General features: G+C 36.4%; 1 protein-coding gene across 1 annotated transcript in view; it reads right to left on the bottom strand.

The window, feature by feature from the left end:
* Nucleotides 1-18,500, bottom strand: part of KLHL32 (kelch like family member 32) — a gene marked incomplete at both ends in the record, with an annotated part of 92,657 nt that overhangs the window by 50,252 nt on the left and 23,905 nt on the right. The window contains one exon of the mRNA XM_084283350.1: nt 9,115-9,213. Within this exon, the coding sequence (XP_084139476.1) occupies nt 9,115-9,213 (99 nt within the window). The remainder of the gene's footprint in view (nt 1-9,114; nt 9,214-18,500) is intronic.

Here is an 18,500-nt window from a genome sequence, read left to right as displayed (position 1 = left end):
AACTAGATGTAACTTGATGTTTTGGAAACTACTTACATGTATGAACACCTTGGGCTTTTTATCTGGGCATTTTCATTTCAAATTATTCTTAACTAGCGCACCATACCAGTTGGGTGTGTTGTGAGCAGTTAAGATAGGTGGATCAAACAGCAATAATTAAACTATCAAAAAAATAAAAATAAAAATAAATAGGGGGAAAAAAATCAACTATACTGCTTGGTATCAAGTTCAGACTTTTTACTTTGAAAGAAAGACGGTTGAAATGGAATATAAATGAAAATAAAATTTACAATACCTTTTTAATATCTTTTAAAGATGGACCAGACTGAGACATTCAGTCTCAGTTTAATACTTTAAGTGTCAAGATGCCTCTCAAATTCTATCATACCTCACGTTATTCCTTTTCTTAATATAGGTTCAGCTCCTGCTTAACATTTAAACTTGAAATTGTTCCCTTTAAAAATAATAATAGAGCATTAAAAACATGAAGTATAGAGGAAATAAGAGAGAGTTGTTTTGTAACTAAGAAGGAAAAAAAAAAAAAAAAAGCAGTTCTATTTTGACTAAGTCAGAGAAAAGAAAGGGTGGATAATCAACTATCTAACACAGTACTACTTCTGAGATAAAAATCAGTCTGTAACTCACGTCAAGCCCAATGCTCTCTTTGGGTTCATAGGTTACAAATGATTTATAATCATCACTTTGTACTTAGCATTCTATTTTTTCCCATATTGGTAAATACTTCATAACCAAAGCACTGTCATTTTTCCAAAATACCTTTGCTAAAATGGCTTAACACAACTCAAATTGTTTTAGATAAAGGCAAACTTAAATAAAACATCCCTCTGCTTCTTTACAGGAGGTTTAAAAAAAAAAAATAGAAAAGGTTGTCTGTCTGGTGCCTGTATTCCCGTTCTTTCACATTAGAGCAGTAAGTCTCCTCTTTCAGGTCACGTCTTCCACATAAAAGTGCTAAACTAATGCCGCTTAATGACAAATTAATGTCCATGAATAAAAAATACACCTCTAATAGCATAGAGTAATTTGCCATTACAATATCATCATTGGACATGCCCCTGGTTTAATACGATGTATTTAATTCATAACTTAATGAGTGATATATAAAAAGAGAGAGATGAACCCTGCAATTACATTTATGTGAGTCTGTCACCTTATTTGTAAAACCTTAGAGTCATTTACATTCAAATTAGAACAAATGAGTGATTTCACAAAGTGTAGTGATAAATGACCATTGCTGCACAAGACAGAACTGTATTTCCTGTGAAAACATTAACAGTTTCCTATTATTTGTTAAAAATTACAATGCATATTGCCCAGTGTTGTGTGAATAATGACTTTTTTACTGATTAGGTCAGAAGACTAATACGGAGGAAAAATAAATAATTTTTCTTTTCATTTTTTCTGATTTTAGCTCCAATTCATCTGCTCAAGCTGCTGTGGACTCACACTGCCACCTGCTGCCCACGCCTGGCTGCTAGGAGCCCGGAGTGCCTCATTCAGCTGGAGTACAGTAATTCAACCTTCGGGTTTTCACCTCTTACAACTAAATTTTCGTGCCAGACCGATAACTGTGCATGTCACCGATGACACCAGCAGATAAGGGTAGCTGCACTACCCAGTACAAATAATGCCATTTTTTGCTTCACGCATCTAAATTGCCCCAGTTGGTAAGGATAATTAAAAGCTGAAGACACAGGGGGTGGGGGGAACATAAAACATTAGTATTGATCAGATGGTAATAAAACCAGAGAAGAATTTCGTACACTAAGCATTCTGGGATTTATCATTCTCTCTTTACAGCTTTATAAAACCACTTGAAGGCTCCCAGAAGCAGGGGTCTTTCAGGGGCTGAGGGACAGGAAGGTCACACACAGTAGGCCACATCAGCTAGAAAAGCAATGTGAGAAGGGCAGGGAGGGAAACAGCGAAGCAATATAGGTTCTTTGTTATTGTTTAAAACACACACCAAAGCTACTCTGTCATCCTGATAGACATTTCTAAGAAAAGGAAGAAGTACCTGCCTCTCCCCATTTGTCACCTCTCCTGTGCTCTGATGCAGGCCATTGGTAAAGTGCATCCACACAACTAGCTAGACAACTGGATTTTTAATCTTGCAGCAATGGTTAACCTAAAAACTCCAGTGCCGTTTTTCATACCTCTTTCAGCATGTCCAGTTCAGCCTTGTCAACTATTACTGTTAGGAAAAGCAGAACACACACACCCAAGCTGGAGGGCTCCCAACCACAGTGGCACTATGTTCTCATATCAGCCAACTCTCCAGGGGGACAATGTCCACTGTCACATCACAGCTAAACAGCAGCACATAGACCACAGAAAAAATGGGATTCAAAGGGCCCATTTTTACTTTCCTCACTGACATCAACATAAAAAAGGAGAAAAATACCACTTTTTTTTTTTTTCTCCTGAATCCTGTTCTAAGTTGGAATCCTCAGTAGTGCATTCTCATTTTATATATGTAAACCTGTATCTCTGTAATGTGTCTATGTAAGTTCAGAGAGAGGAGCTGAATTCCCCCAAGTTATTTTTGAGCTCTCAGCACGAGCTTTCCTAATGACTGTCAACAGCTCAATGACAACAGCTGACAAAACACACGCCTTCAAGAAACAGCAGGGTGGCACAGCAACAACTGGGTGCATAACACTGAAAACCAACAAAACAAGACAAGACCTTTTTTCTGTTTACTTCATATTATTGGTATGGGAGGGTCACTCTCTCCACCACTAGATGAAGTTGTGTGGCTTTATAAAACACCAGTCTAATTCTTTGTGTGTATATATGTAGATTAAAAACTCAGTATTAGTTTAAAAACACACACACAAAAGCACAAAAAAACACAAGCCTTGGTTGTTGATGACCTTTAGATTTTTTTTTCCAGCAGTTTAATTTGCTCTATATGAAAAATCCAGGAGCTAAAATCCCAACTGAGCTGGGGCTTCTAGCAATACAAAGGTGATGCTCTCAATCTCTGGTGTAAGAATTGATTCATCTCTGAAGGACTGTATCTTAGTGAAAGCTAGGATTGTGTTGCTAGCACAGCTCTAAATAGTGAGGTTGAGTTTAAGAAAAAGAAATAGCTTATGAAGCTCAGGTACCCACAACATATCTAAATCATACACACTCTTTTCTTTCCACAAGCAGATTCACTTGTAGCTTTTTCTTTTTAAAGACAGTAGCAAATATAATTCAATCTGTAAACATATTAAAATAGTTTAAAATTAGTGGAAGAAAAGATCCAGATCATTAGTTGCTCGTGCACTGGAAAGACAGATCTGTTTTATAAGTGTAGATTGACCATTAGGGTAGAAGGTTAAAATTCAAATGCCCCTACCCAAAACCATTTGCCTGCTTCAATTATTACCAAAAAATATTCCAGGTGGTCTTATTTTATCATTTGCAAGCTTATTAAATCAATCTAATTTATGCATTCCAGGCCTGGTCCTGCTCACTGTCTACTTTTGTATACAAGAATCCAGAGCACACTGCACAGAGGGGCAGGCTTCAAGAAGATTCCGACTGCTGCTGTGCAGTTTTTTCAGGTTCATTTTATCATTCATCTAAACTGTTCTTTTTAGCTTAAAGTATCCCTCTTTACGAATGCTGTGGTTGACATTAGTAGCAGTCAAGCAAATATATACCTGTCGGAGAGTCCTATCCACTGTAATGAAGATTCTAAAAGGTAACTTAGAATGCATATCATTTAGCAGGGAACTTAAAGCAGTTTAAAAAATAAATAAATAAAATGGAAAATTTGGCATCAAACTTTTAACTTCTCTTGACACAAAAACATTTATGATCCCAAGAGCAATTTTTAGCAGTCGGAAGAACTTTAATGGCAATCAGAATCAGCACTCATGCTTACTGTACTTGCTGCTGCTAGCTACTGAGAGAATAGGAAATGCTGGAAATCATTGAGTACAACAACAGTCAGCTAACATTATTTCTAGCAAGGCTGCATTGAACATGAAAATATGCAACTGTCTAACCATGAAACATAAATGATAACCGAGACTCTTTCAGTATGTAATTGGTTGTTCATAAAATGTTCCTGATCTAACAGAAAGTTAAATGTGAACAATCATGCCATATCCTGCCTCTCCGGCTGAAACCAGTGGGTTTCTTTGGACAGTTCTGCAACTTCTAAACCCTTCACACAGACCTATAGTCTTATTACCTTGAATGCAATACAAGTGGTATACAGAGCTCCACTAAAGACAATAAAGACTTAGTCTTCAGAAAATACACAAAAATCACTTAAATCTAAGATTTCAGAAGTGGAAAGTCCAGGTCTCTGAATGCCAGTGAAAATTGACCTCTGGTTTAAAAACTGATTACTAAAGCTATATCCACAGAAAACTGAGCAGATGTTATTCAGTAGAAGGAAATTCCATGAAAACTCATATCCTCAATAGCATTCCCTCACTATTAAGACCCTTAGATTGTAGAAATAATGTGCAGTTTGACATTCTCTTTGCTATCAAAAGTGTAAACAGTTGAGGAAGATGAAACTTCTTACAGCTAAAATCAGCTATAAAACTCAGACATGTTTCTGAAACAAATATTTGTATGTTCTGAATAAATCTCTCTGCCCATATTCTGTTGCACGAGAAAAAAAGTTGACAAGTACCCTTTAAAAAAACATTTACAAACTTTCAAATGCGAAGTAGGTCATCACAAATACACTATCTAATACCATGCTCTCCACAGCTCCAAGAAATCCCATCTCAGATCTCCATCTACACAATTAAAGCCTCCCACTCACTTTCTCTTGTCTTCTCTGATGTCACAGTAGGACAGCTGTGGTCCACTGGAACTTTAACGGATAAAATTCTTAAAAGGAAATTAAAACATTCGAATAACCCACTCTCATTACATTTTGAACAAACCTGTTTGTTGCAGCTCTCTGCCTTAGCCTCCTTGGAAAAACCTCAGCCAAAACTGACAATCAATTTTAGCTAGAAGATGAACTCGGGAAATGAGACTTAAAGAACTGTATGCACACTCTGCACACAAATGCTGTATGCATGACCCATGGACTTAAGTACAATTCAAGATACACCAGGCTCACGTCTTCAGCTTAGCTTTCCCACACCTACATAGCAGCAATACAGCTAAGAGCAATCAAGTTGCCTTACCGTTTGTTTAGGCTGAGACGGATGTGTGAGAACTCAAGCCTCGCTTCAGTGTTTAAAGTACCTGAGAATTATGCAGGCATCATGATAGGAAAGATTCATGAATATGTATGTATCTCAACTAAGATATATCAGCATGCTTCAAAAAGTCCCTCTACAAAAACAAACTAAAACCAAAAACCCCCAAACAGCAGAAACTGGGGAATAATGACAATTCAAGACATTACACTACCAGGGTGGAAGACTGCACAACATAAATCTAGAATTATGATCTAAAATAAGGATTGCTTGGGCATTTCTTTTGCTTGCAAATAAAGAAAAAATGAATTCGATTTTTTTTTTTTTTAATAAAAATTAGTAAATTATCAATCCAAAATTAGCAAAACATTTTCCAATGGAAAATGTAATCAACATTAGATGCTACAGAGCATTTGATAATGTGAAGTCTATGAACGATAAAGCACACTTAGTGAATCAGCGCTGTTGTCAGAAACCTCCATTTTGTCATGTTATCATAAATGTCTTAGATACAGATATTACCTAATTGGGGGCAGGGGGTAAGATTGTTCCTCTCCTTTTTTTTTTTTTTTTGTTTTTTTTTTTCCCCTGACATGCCTTTGATCAAAAGCTCTTTGTAAAAATACCATACACATGATTGAAACAATTTGTTATAGAAATCTTTTTGAGATCTATCAACAAATTAAACTAACTGCTCAGCTGGTTGGTCTGAAAGAAAGAGAATGTATCTTAAATTAAAATTAACTTTTTTTTTTTTTTTTCACCTGGAGACAACTGAGAGGAAATTCCTTAAAGATATCAGGGAATATAAAAGTCAGTGCTGGCTGGAAATTAATCTGACCCCAGTGCACTGCAAATCATCTTTGACAAGATAAATTAAATCAGTACAGTCTTCTTTGGTACCTCACAGGCTATAAATAGGCCTCGGTACAAATATGGGCCAAGTAAATCATATTTTTATCCAAATACAATGCTCATTGATATCTATTAATATTTTCATATTAATTATATGTTACGGGCCCCACATGTGTTAAGAGGAAATATAAAAATGTATATCTTGAACTCCAAAAAACTGATATACTTTTGGAATATCTAGAGAAAAGGGCAGCTTTAAAAAGCCCTAACAATAAAACCAGCATCCATAGAGGCTGTTTCATCCAAGAAAAAACAAAACAAAACAAAAAAAACCAAAAAAACAAAACAAAACAAACAAAAAAAAACAACAAAAACAAAAACTAAAGACAATCCTAACAAGTTAAAACTGTACATCATTATTACACAACAATAATACATGACAGCTAGGACCCACGTATTTCCTGAATTTATTCTAAACTAAGCTAAACTAAATTCATAACTGAACAACTGAAAGCAGCAAGAAAAAAAAAGTCACTGTTACAACAAACAAAGAACTCTGCCGCACCCTGGGACTCAAAAAAACCTAACATTAGAAAGAACAGAAGGGTCAAGCATTATTCCCTTCACATCTGTATCATAGCATAGGAGGTCAAATGTGACAAAATACCCCAGCTACCAAAGGTAGCAAGGATATGTGTGGTTTTAAGGAAAACTTCTCTAACTACGCTGCTTTTACTTTTACAATAGATATTTTTAAAATTGCTCCGTTGTATGTAGAACAAACATGTATTTGATAGAATTAATTTAGACCCTGTAAGATATCACACTCTTTATGCACAGTACCTTGTTGACCTCTGCTAAAAAGGCTTACACAACAACTCAAGGTTGATTACTTGCATGGACTGTAACTCTGCGGAACAAACAAGGCAGATAAATTATTACGCTGATCTTTTCAGGCCGCAAATCTGCCTACAGATATGCCGTGTCTGGGCAAACCTGCTAAATAAATACAGAGCCTTATATGATGTAAGCTACAGTCGTCCCACAGATCTCCACGCTGATTCCAAACCTTACAATGAGACCACTTCAAAAACATTTACAGAACTATCACTATAACTCTGTCTACCAATACACGTTCTGCCCCTTATTCACTACCCCTCCTCCCTACCTTATTCCTAACCTCCATAATTGCAAATCTTTACACTGGGTCTCACTTCCTCTTGATTTTCACACCAGCACAGATTCAGTTACCCTACCTCAGTACACTACTCAGAGAACAACAGACCTCTCACATTATTTGAGTAACTATTTATTGATCATCATCTCCATAGGACTTTTACTGATACATGTATGTTAATAACAGAGAAATTTGGCAGCAATGTTTGCTCACTGGCTTTTGTTGTTGCTTTTTGTTTGTTTTACTAATTCATTAACAATCTGTTCCTAAATGCTTGACTATGGCTTGCATATCAAGGACTAGATCCAAAGCGCTATTAATGTTATGTCTATTCACTGATTGCTTCCACTTCAGTGACCTGCAGATCAAAAAGCATTTAGACGGTGCCAAGGGAAGAGCTACTAATATCACAGGCTGTTCCACATAAGTCTTCATTCTTTATGACCTAAATTGGGCACATAACTGCACCTTTCTTGCAGTCCTCTCATGTCCCTACCTCACCTGCACTACAATACTCGGCTCCATTCCTATTTTATTTTCCTGACTTCTTTACTGCAATGGTCTCTTTAGTCCAATTTCTGTCAAAGAGCATGTAAGCAACAAATAAATGCTCACACCGACTGATTTTGTTATGGGGGCATTAAATATATTGTATGACTATCAATTTTGGACCTGAGTCTTCTTTCTTATTATAGTACCCCCTTCCCATGCCTGCTTGACAGCTGCTGGGCCAAATGGTTTTGCAGCTTATTTGGCTTCTCACACGTCCTGTTTCTTCAAAGACCATCTATCCCATTACATTCCATGTCTATTTTCTCAGAAAAATTTGATTTTTCCCTACATTCCTGAAAACAGAACTGACACAAATTGCAGTCCTCTACCAGCTACTTTAATTTCCTAATCATTTTAATATGCACAAATTAATACCACATTACTGTCTTAACATATATTTTGAAGGCTTCCCTGAGGCTACATTCAAAGAACAGACTCTCTGTAAGATGCAAAGCCTTCAAGTACATCCTGAGGCTCTTAACATGAGATCCTGCATGCCTATGGTACTCAGCAGCTCAGTGTGCTGCCAAGCACACTCAGCAGACTGTTCAAAGGCAATTATGCTGGTGGAAGGCAAAGGCACACAGAGAGCATTGTGCTGACATGCACTTCCATGCCCAATTGTTGCACAGATAAAGCTAAACCACCCTATTCAGAAACAATACTGAAATATTACAAAGAAAAATAAATGGTTCTGTAGAACCAGTATTACTATTTTTTATAAAGCTTTTCACTGCTAAATATCAAAGCTATGTTCTTGTTACCATCATGAGGCATCTCCTACACGAGCCAAGCACAAAACATGGTTTTATTGCATTCATATTTTTTTTTCCTTCATAATGACAGCTCTAATGTTGATATTACTATTAGCATTATGGGTATGAGGCCAGCAGATAAAAAGGTGCCACTGTAATTCAGCCTACCCATTCAGCGAGAGGTAGCTGTGCCGTGGAATATACGTCAATATTCTGTAGTGAACAGTTAAGCAACTGAATGCTTCACAGTACTCACGATCACCAACAGGGAAATGCTTTACATTTGGTAAACTGCAGAAGAAGAAAGCAAATTCTCTGGTGAAGGCTGGACTCAAACTCCTGTGTGCTGATACTAATTGATGGAGCACCCTTGTTTTTGAGACTGAAATGGATAAAAGGGATGGAGGACAAAGCACCTACCAAAAAGTAATACCCATATTACCCTCAGAATTCAGGTCTCCTGAAATCCAATTTACTGCCACTTAGGCTACACCAGGTATTTCACTAATGCTCTCCTACTGAAATTAGGCTTAGAACAAAGGTTTACCAAACAGAAATGACTAATAATAAGGAAGAGAAGCCTCACCTGAATGAGATAGTGAGAACATAAACTGAGAAGCTCCAGCAGCTGCAAATGACTCCCAGCTGCTAGTACATCCTGTATCACGCCTGGCTCCAAAAGGATCTGTAAAGAAGAAAATAAAAGGTTTGTCATGTAGAACTGTAGAAAACACTACAGGCCTTTGGTACTTCAGACATTTCATTCAACTTAAAGAACAAAATAGAAGCACACAGAAAAATCTTTGCAGGATAGGGACAGAATTTTTAGAGTACGTTTGATTAGCAAGCAGATTTTCCTGCAAGAGTTCATAAGCCAGACTACCCCCTCATGCTTTAAAATGAAATGCATATTAGTTATTTAAAAAGGAGGCTTTTCAAAACAGCAGAACATCCTTTTATTGTATGTATGTATGCTCTACCTGGTTATTTCCATATATGCTGATAAATCAGACCAAAGTAACTGACAAGTCTCCAGAATTAATATTATTCATGCCTGTAAAAATATACAGATTAGAAACACCCTTCCCATTCTGCATGGTACACCACTTCATAATTTTCCTAACCACTCTCTCCATTTTACAGAGCAAGGCTGTGAAGGCACAGAGTGTGCATGCTGCTGGGGAAGTGCCAGAAAGGGCTTAGAAACCAAGACTGATTATCCTGTCACTTGTTCACATGAAACTCCTACTCATTTCAATTAAAATCACACACAGGCAGCAGCCAGGATAATTGGGCCTCAGCTCCTAGCCTGCTGTCTTGAGGTCAGCTTGTTAGAGCATCCCTCTCAGGACACAAAATCTTTGGGAATATAGACACCGGTCAATCTCTTTTATTAGCAAGCACATAACAAACTATCTAAACCAATATTATTTAAGGGTAACTGGTGTAGCATCCAAGAAAAATCAGAAAAAGTTGAGAAATATTAATTTTTCAAAGATATTCCATTTATTCAGAGTTTTATGCTTCTTGCGTTTCCCCTGACAACTTTGGTTTCACACCACACGAGGTCAGTCTCTCACTGTTCCAAAGGGAAGTAAAGCTTTTTTCTGATCCCTTTTCTTCTGCCCATACAATTTAGTTTTAACTCACAGTATCACAGTGTGTCTCAAACACAGTGAAATATGGAGGCTGGCACACAAAAAGGAAAGACACCTATCTGTGTCTTTTGCAGCTACAGTTTTTTCATTTCCATCAAAACCAACATACATTTCTTCAAGAAAAAAAAAAAAAAAAAAAAAAAAAACAAGTGATCCCCAACATAATGGACAAGAAATGATTCTTGTTTATATCAAGGACGTATTTACTTGGCAGTATATGGCATGCTTAAAGTTTGTGCAAATCACTATGTATTTATACTAAGTTTTAGGCAAACATACAGGTAATTTACATGCAGCGTAACAATTTCTTTACCTAGCCAGACAGACATGTAAAGATGTTAATGCAAATAAGAATCAAGCCCACCGCTATCCAGGTTTTTGGCTGACGCTAATTAGGTTGCTATGCATGATGAGAGGTAGTTGAAGGGAAAGACAGAAATGATGTCAGTTACAAAAATATCTTCAATAGGTACATTTAAAAAATTGTGCAGCACTGTAAATTATTTTCAAGTGAGAACTCAAGGTCGGACTGACAAAACACATTGTTTTAGACCTTGCAATGTTTGTTATTCAGACATCATATACACCAAGCAACTTCTGTCACTTGAACTGATGCTGTATTACTTATTAAATGCCAGCCACTGTCTTTAGTATTGTTAAAGACATGATATGAAGAGAAACAGAACACTAAGCAGATTACTACCTGTAAGGCATAGACAAACTGTATTTAACTGTGATAGCAGTAGCGTATTTTAAAGCTACAGCAATCCATTTATAAATAATACTAGTAGCATTATGAGATGAGAAGTAGGACCAGGGGCAAGGAGGATAACTGGTTACTTACTTAGAGGTGATCTGCTCAAAGTCAGCCACAAAGTTCTTTTCAAGGTGGCAGAACGCTTTTTTTTTTTTTCCAGTTTCTTACAGGTTTTATACATCATGCAAGATGTATTCCACTGAGGTAACATATTCAACCTTTGTATTTTCCAAGAAAACTGAAGAAAGGCTATTTTGTCTCTTCCCATATTTCACCTTAGGTTGACCTATGTGAATTTTTATTCAATACTCATTTGGATATAGGCAAAGATGTTAATTAACCACCAGCAAACTGATGCTGGGCAGACCCATGGGAAAAAATAAAACAGTAGGCAAAGAAGGAAACAAAAATTGCAAGCCCTCCTTCTACTGAAACTGGGGCAATCCACAATTATTCCACGCCTCAACTTCTATTAATACAATTACTACATTTCATTTAATCACCAGTATAGCTGTTAGTTTTCTATATAGACTGTCCAGATGAATCTTAACAGTAAATGCACACGAATACCATCATTAGTACACCACAAGTATACAGTGATTGACTCTACTCTCTGTCTAACCTCAAAACAGCTCTGAGGTCTTCAGAGTGATGCTAATTAAAAATTAAGGAGAGGGCAACTAAGATCTACTTGGGATTTGCACCTTCAAAATGAATCACAAATTATTCCTGTGGAAACTTAAAAATAGAAAATAAAAACTTAGTCCTTTTCCTTACTCCATTCTCAACCCAAGTTGTGCAGCGTAATTTTAAGGCCTAAACTAGGTTGGAGTAATTTGGAACCATTGACTTCAGATAAATCTTGCAATTAACACTAGCAAAGGATGTGCCTTTGTATGACACATGCCACCTTAAGACTGGTTTCTGTGCTGTTTGTGTATTAAGATTAATTAGATGCAATTCATGTATTGCACCTGGCTGCACCTTGCAATCAAACTTCTATTCAACCCTTGTTTCTGAGAGTTAATTTTCTTTATGCTGTCGACTTTCATCTGGCCCATTGATGCTATCCAAGGAAAAACAGCTTACACTTCTCCCTTTATGCTATGACCAGACCTTGCAGGTAGCCTCAGCAGCTTACTTTCCAAAGCCCCTGGTGTGACATACTGTTCATTTTCAAACTGATCTCCTTTGTCAAGTAACTTTTCTCCTTCAACAAAATCACTGTGTTTAAACATGAATCCTGTTCTTAGACAGTCTTTATACCATCCATCCATCATCCCACAAATCCTTCAGGATTTGTGTATTATACCCAGTTCACCCCCTCTTGTGGTCAGATCCACAAATCAAGGGACAGAAGGGATGCTAAATTTGATGTTTCTTTGTAACAGAATTTTCACAGCATCAAGAAAGGCAGGTTACACAATTTCTTAGGCCCGTGTTTCTTAGAGATACCACATAAATCCATGTGGAAATGCATCCATTTATGCTTGGTTGATGTAACGAGGAAAACTGTCCTTCATATGTAAGAATTAGAAACTTTTACAAATGAAACCTGAGCTTCTGAAACACAATGCTGAGACAGGAGAGGTTGATTATAATGAATCCCACTGTCACAAACACACATGGCCCTGAACAACCCCTTTATGCATCCACCCTCTGGGCAGTAGTTCTAAACCTGTAATGCATTCCTCTCCCCTGAGATTTATGTTTTTCCTTCCCAACTCACCATGCATTCCCTCCAGACTCTGGGCAAGAATTGAGAAGATTAACTGGGATCACACATCTTGCCTCTCTCTTCCATCTGTTTTCCTTGGGACACTTCACTACAAAGCAACTAGGGGGTGTGATTTCTTGGGCTAGGAGCAATACAAGAAGCACCATTTTTTTCTCAAGGACAATGCTGGGACAACTAGTCATGTCTCACTTCCACGCTGCCCAGACTAAGAACTTTCTCCTACTTTTCTAATGCATTTTTATTTTTTTTTTAATAACCAGCCAATGAGAATAAGCCTACAAAAAATTGTAGCAAAGAGGGCAGTAACAGGTGAAAGTGAGTGAGGTAGAAACCTCCCTAAGCTGTCCTTCCCAACAAACAAAACTTACAGCCTGAGGGAGAAGGTAAGGTCCTGGTTAACTACCACTTCCTATGGAGTTTCATAGGGTTTATATCTGCAAAGAACAATTAGATCGGTTCTCTGTATACTGCAGGCTGTTACACTGTAACAGTAAAGAAACATGTAATTTTGTGTCAGAAAATTCCAGAAAGTAAACTATATGGAATTTAACACAGGAAAAAAAATAAAATAAAATAAAATTCCTGACAGCCTGATGCAAGAGAAAATTCCTTCCTGACTCCATGACTCCACTTGCAGTGATCACCATTTCAAAAGAGACAGGTATCTAACAAAAGCACCACTTGTTTCTCCCCTCCGGAGATCATTCTGTGTGCTTCAGAGCAATCGAAAAAAGTAACTTTTCTTTTAAAGCAATTTAGGCTGCATTTCACTCACAACTAGTTGGCACTTCTGCCTGTCTCTGCTCACTGGTGTTTTAGTTGAATTTTGTGCTCCCCACATGTTGAGAAGTGGCTGCTTCAAAAAAACGTGAGCGGGGCAAGAATGTTCCAGTGCCCTGCAGGCAACTGCCCAAAGCCTGGGCATATAATGTTTGATAATACTCACTGCAAAACCCAGATGTCTCATTAGCCAGTGACAGAAAGAATCATGACCAGCATTTCTCTGACACATATCATAGCATTTTTCCAGAAAACTCAATGGAAGTCTGTGTTAAATACATAGCATATGAACTAGGACTCCAAGCAAATTCACTTTTTCTTTGGTGAGGTGTTTCAATACTTTGATTACTTTCAGCTCCAGAAAAGCTGCCGTGTCCATACCTTGATACCTATCCAGAACAAATACCATGAAATGTTAAAGTTCCTTTTAAAAAACTGAATAAACTCAGTAATTATGGTCCATGTTATTCTAAGCCTTTTGGACAATCTCTAACTAACTGAACTGAGACCTAGTAGCTGTTCCCTTAGTGCTAGGCACAGAAACAAGATTATCGTCCTGATAGCACTGGACACTTCCTTTTTGACTTCTAAGTATCAAATTTATATTTTTGGATTTGAAATCACATTGAAAATTATGTGATATAAATAAACATTTACAATAGGACATAGTCCTGCTGTAGATAAATTTTTCAAAGATCTTGTCATGTTGTGCCTGGTAGAAAAGAACAAGGATATTTGTAGTCACTGAGCAGTTTAATTGAACCTTAATTATTATTATTATTTTATTTATTTATTTATTTATATTTATATTTTTTTTGCCAAAAGGCAACCAGTAGAACTGCAACACACAGGAGGCCACTTACCCAGGCAAATCATCCACTCACAACACTGCCTTGCAACATACCTCATCCACAAGGTAGCTAGAAAGGATTAGCAGAATAAGAGGTGCTAAAATATTGACAGCCGTATCCCCTCCATCTTAACTGAAAATGGCAAATAAAATACTGGTTAATCACTAGAAAAGCTGTCACTATCAAAGGAGGGAGATTCTGATGAGAGATGAAAGCTATGATTTTATGAAGGAATCAAAGCAGTTGTCAGGAGAAACAGTTGTACTTACAAATATTTATTTGCACTATTTCTTTACTACTAAGAACACCTTTCACTCTTCCACTTTTCTTGTTAAAGGATAAACTTAGCTGAAATATTTAAGCAAAAACAAACAAAAACAGAAAAAATGTCAAAACAAAAAACAATTTCACAAAGGAGTTATAAGATAATATTTAAACTAACTGTAGGTTCATGTTTATGAATTTAAAAAAAAAAAAAAAAAATCACCAGATGGTACTCCTATGAATTCATGAAACCTGGTTAGTAAAGTGATATAGTGATATGGCTGTTACAGAACCACATACTCAGTTTTCTGTTGGTGGTAGTGGTGTTTTTTTTCTTCTTCCCCCCCCCCCCCCCTTTTTTTTTTTCTTTTTAAAGTGAATACAAGTTGGTAAATAAAGCCAAATTAATAGAACTTTTGTGGATAATGTGTTAAAGTAATTGAGAGCAACCCAAGCACATAAAATATCTGAAAACAACATGTAGTTCTACATTTGTAACTAGAATGATATATCGATATCACCTTTAATAAAGACTGTTTCTATGTTAACTTTTGGTGAGTAAAAGAAAATTTGCTATTTTTTTTTTTTTTTTTAGTACGTAAGTAACAAAAACATGAAGTCACAAAAGTAAGTTAAGAGTTTAAAGACTATTTTCAAATTATTGTAAATGCAACTTTGTATGTAAATTTCAAGAAATGGAAACATTTCAACATTCTGTAGAAAGACTTGAAGGGTGCACTAATCTAGGACTATCTAAGATACCACAGCACAAGGAACACCAAAATTTGTTTTCGGAGAAATAGCTGAAAATAAAACAGCCCTTATACTAGGGCTACCCCTCTGATTCCTTCTTTTCTCCTTTGGTAATTTAAAATAATTTTATAACTTCAAGGAGACAACTTACTTTTTACAAAAGCAAAACACGATGGTTCAGAAAATGAAAACAGAGAACTTCCAGCTAGAAAATAATAACTGGTCGGGAGAACTATGTATTAAGCCCATTAAGCTGCTGGTTTCCCAAATGGCCTTTGGAAAGTTATTTACGTCAGAGAATGAAATGATTTTTGAACAAATAAAGTAAGATCAGTGATTACTTGATTTTGTAACGTATTTTGAGGTCCTCAAACACAATTCTACCTAAATGCAGAATATAATTTATTACCATAGATTAAAGACAGATGATAAAATTTAATTACAAAGAAGAGAGATCCGAGTCTGCAAAGCATTTCGGTATACATAGAACTCCAACTGTGTATTTGTATTTTTGTTGAATTAGAATCACAATCACCTGCTGCAAATTAAAGCCAATGTTCTCACATGATTTTTCTCTCTTGAAACTATACCACTGCTCCCGTCATGTGACTCAAAAGATGGTGTCACTTAAATAAAACATTTAAAAAAAAAAAAAAAAAAAAAAAAAAAGATGTAGTTTGCTAGACCTGAATATGAGGAGGAATGCAAGAATCTCATCCAAAATGAGGAGTCTCAGAATTTCAGTTCAAGCCACTTATTCAGTCCCGCTAGACTTATATTTCCTAAGATTATTTTCAGCACTGAAACTTTTCAGAGGCCCAGAGATGGATGGTCTTCTGATCAAAAGCAGAAGACAAGTGATTCACCATCCAGCTAAAACAGCTTAATGATGAGTTATCCCATTCCTCCAAGTTAGATTATGCCTCTTGGTAACAAAAGAATTAAAATCAAAATCAAAAACAAACAAGCAAACAAGTCAAAAAGAGCAGACAACTGTCCACAATTCTTTAACCCAGTAGTTAGATAGATGCTCTTACATAGATGGAATTCTGAACTCCAAACCCTGCCCCAAGAGCTGTTTCATATCTAATACATTTCTGTTTTGATTATATCTCATCTACCTCCATTCCAACACACATTGTGTGGGAAGCAAGGGTGAGTAATGCAATTACTGAGATTGCTACCACTTTGAAGTATGAGAGAATGACCCTAAAGCCCTTTTATGAAGAAAGGACAGAGACAACTACAAAAGGAAAAGAACTGTATCACTGAATTGTGAATATGTGGTGGAGTACATGGTAAAATGCTTGATCCAATAGGGAATGTATTTAAGACACACTTTTCTTCAAACTTCAGTATTTCTTAATTTTTCAGCCTCACCCCAAAAGACTGAAGGAACTATCCATTAGACTACATTACAGTCTATCACAAAAGCTTTCTTCTTTTCAGGCAATGTAGATTCAACTCCTTCTAAGAAAAAGGGGCTAAGTAAGCCCCTTTCCTTCATTAGGACATTATGGGCATGCAGTAAGAGCACCAAAAAATGATCACGATCCTGCATTAGGAAAGACAGTTAGGACAGTCACATGTATTTCCAAAAGAAAAATCATGCCTGTAAATCCTGACAAGAACCTGGAATCTCATCTTTGTAGGCATTGGATTTGGGCACTGTGGATTTGCAAGAGAAAATGAACCAGATTTGAGGTTCCTCTCTCTGTTGGTGCAGAAAACAAGAAACCTCAGCATCCTCAAATTCGTTATGGAATAAGAAACCATTGGCTGCATATCATAACACTGATTCACTAAATTAAACTTTTGCCTTGATCTTTTGCAATCACATATAACGTTCTGGGAAGAGCCTGTCAAAGGGAAAATACCCCTCCAAATAAGCCTACTGTATGCCTGTTTTAAGCCGATTGGCTGCTGAACAGCTGAGTAAGAAGAAAGGTCACTTTTGCCAAAGATTTCATTATTAGAGAACTACTGAGAGTCTAGCTGCATAGAACATGCTAATGAAATTGTATCCGTTTTTTGTCTCAACTTTACTCTTGAGAAAAAACAGATACAGCAACATCGCATTCTGCTACTATTCCTTTTGTTAGTTTTTATGCATTTGTATATCAACATTTCTTTTTCGTTATATGACAAGGGACCATAGTAATGCATTAATTCAGTTGGAATTCTTATATTGTTTAAATCTAACTTCAGACTTATTACAATCTTTTTTTCTATTTAAAAATCAATTTTCCCTTATAAGCAAAAAATTTACAACAGTTATTACAATAAGGAACTGTCTGCCTCAGTACACAGGACGATAACATCAGTAATTTAAGTCCACAGTCACATTTCAAATAAAAAAAAAAAAAAATAATGCAAGGATATAAGAGATGGGTATCAGATTGCAATATCACGCTAAAAATTTAATTTCTTAATGTTGATAATTTTAAACACCTGTAGGCATCAAATATTGCTATAATGCAATATTGAATATTTCCACCAGATGTCTCCAATACACTATTTTATACAGAAGGTTACATTTCAGTTAAAACACATTCAAATTGAATGCAGGTTTAGCAAAATACTAAGGATCAAGGATAGAAGGCACATATTATTTACGAGGCAGCCGGGGATACTATCCCAGCAACAAGGTGGGGTGGACTGTTGGTTTACAGAAAACAAATCTGTCCTTTTGTGGTTCCCAACATATTTTACACAGGTGTACTTAAGTTTCAATTTCGCCGAACAGTAGGGGAGCATACTTCTATTCACAGCACACAGAAATGGTCAGATACAAGTCCATTACAACCCATCCTTTCAAAATTGGCTTTAGAAAGTGTATTTTGAATACTTCCATTTAGCAATAAGACTTCTCTTTTCAGAATAAGAGTCTCAAATAACTTTGAGCATGGTACAGGTGCTCAACAGCACAGGAAACATTCACCTTTACCTATCAATACTTTCAAGTGAAAGAACACAAAACATAGATGACAAGCCATACACTGATACCTTCAGCCAATTCAGTAACATGGTATGGTATCTTTCTGTTTTTCTCTCTCTCTCTTTCTTTCACTTTCTTTTTAATATCAAAGGGAAAGATCTGAATAAGTTGTGTTTTCCATAATAGCAGAAACAAGAGAATTTCAAGGGTTAATCTCTAAGGCCAATTGTAAA

Source organism: Netta rufina, assembly GCF_964035555.1.
Source record: "Netta rufina genome assembly, chromosome: 3".
NCBI classification, from domain to species: Eukaryota; Metazoa; Chordata; class Aves; order Anseriformes; family Anatidae; genus Netta; species Netta rufina.
The sequence above is the reverse complement of the archived record's forward strand: the minus strand, read 5'-3'. Positions and strand labels throughout refer to the sequence as shown.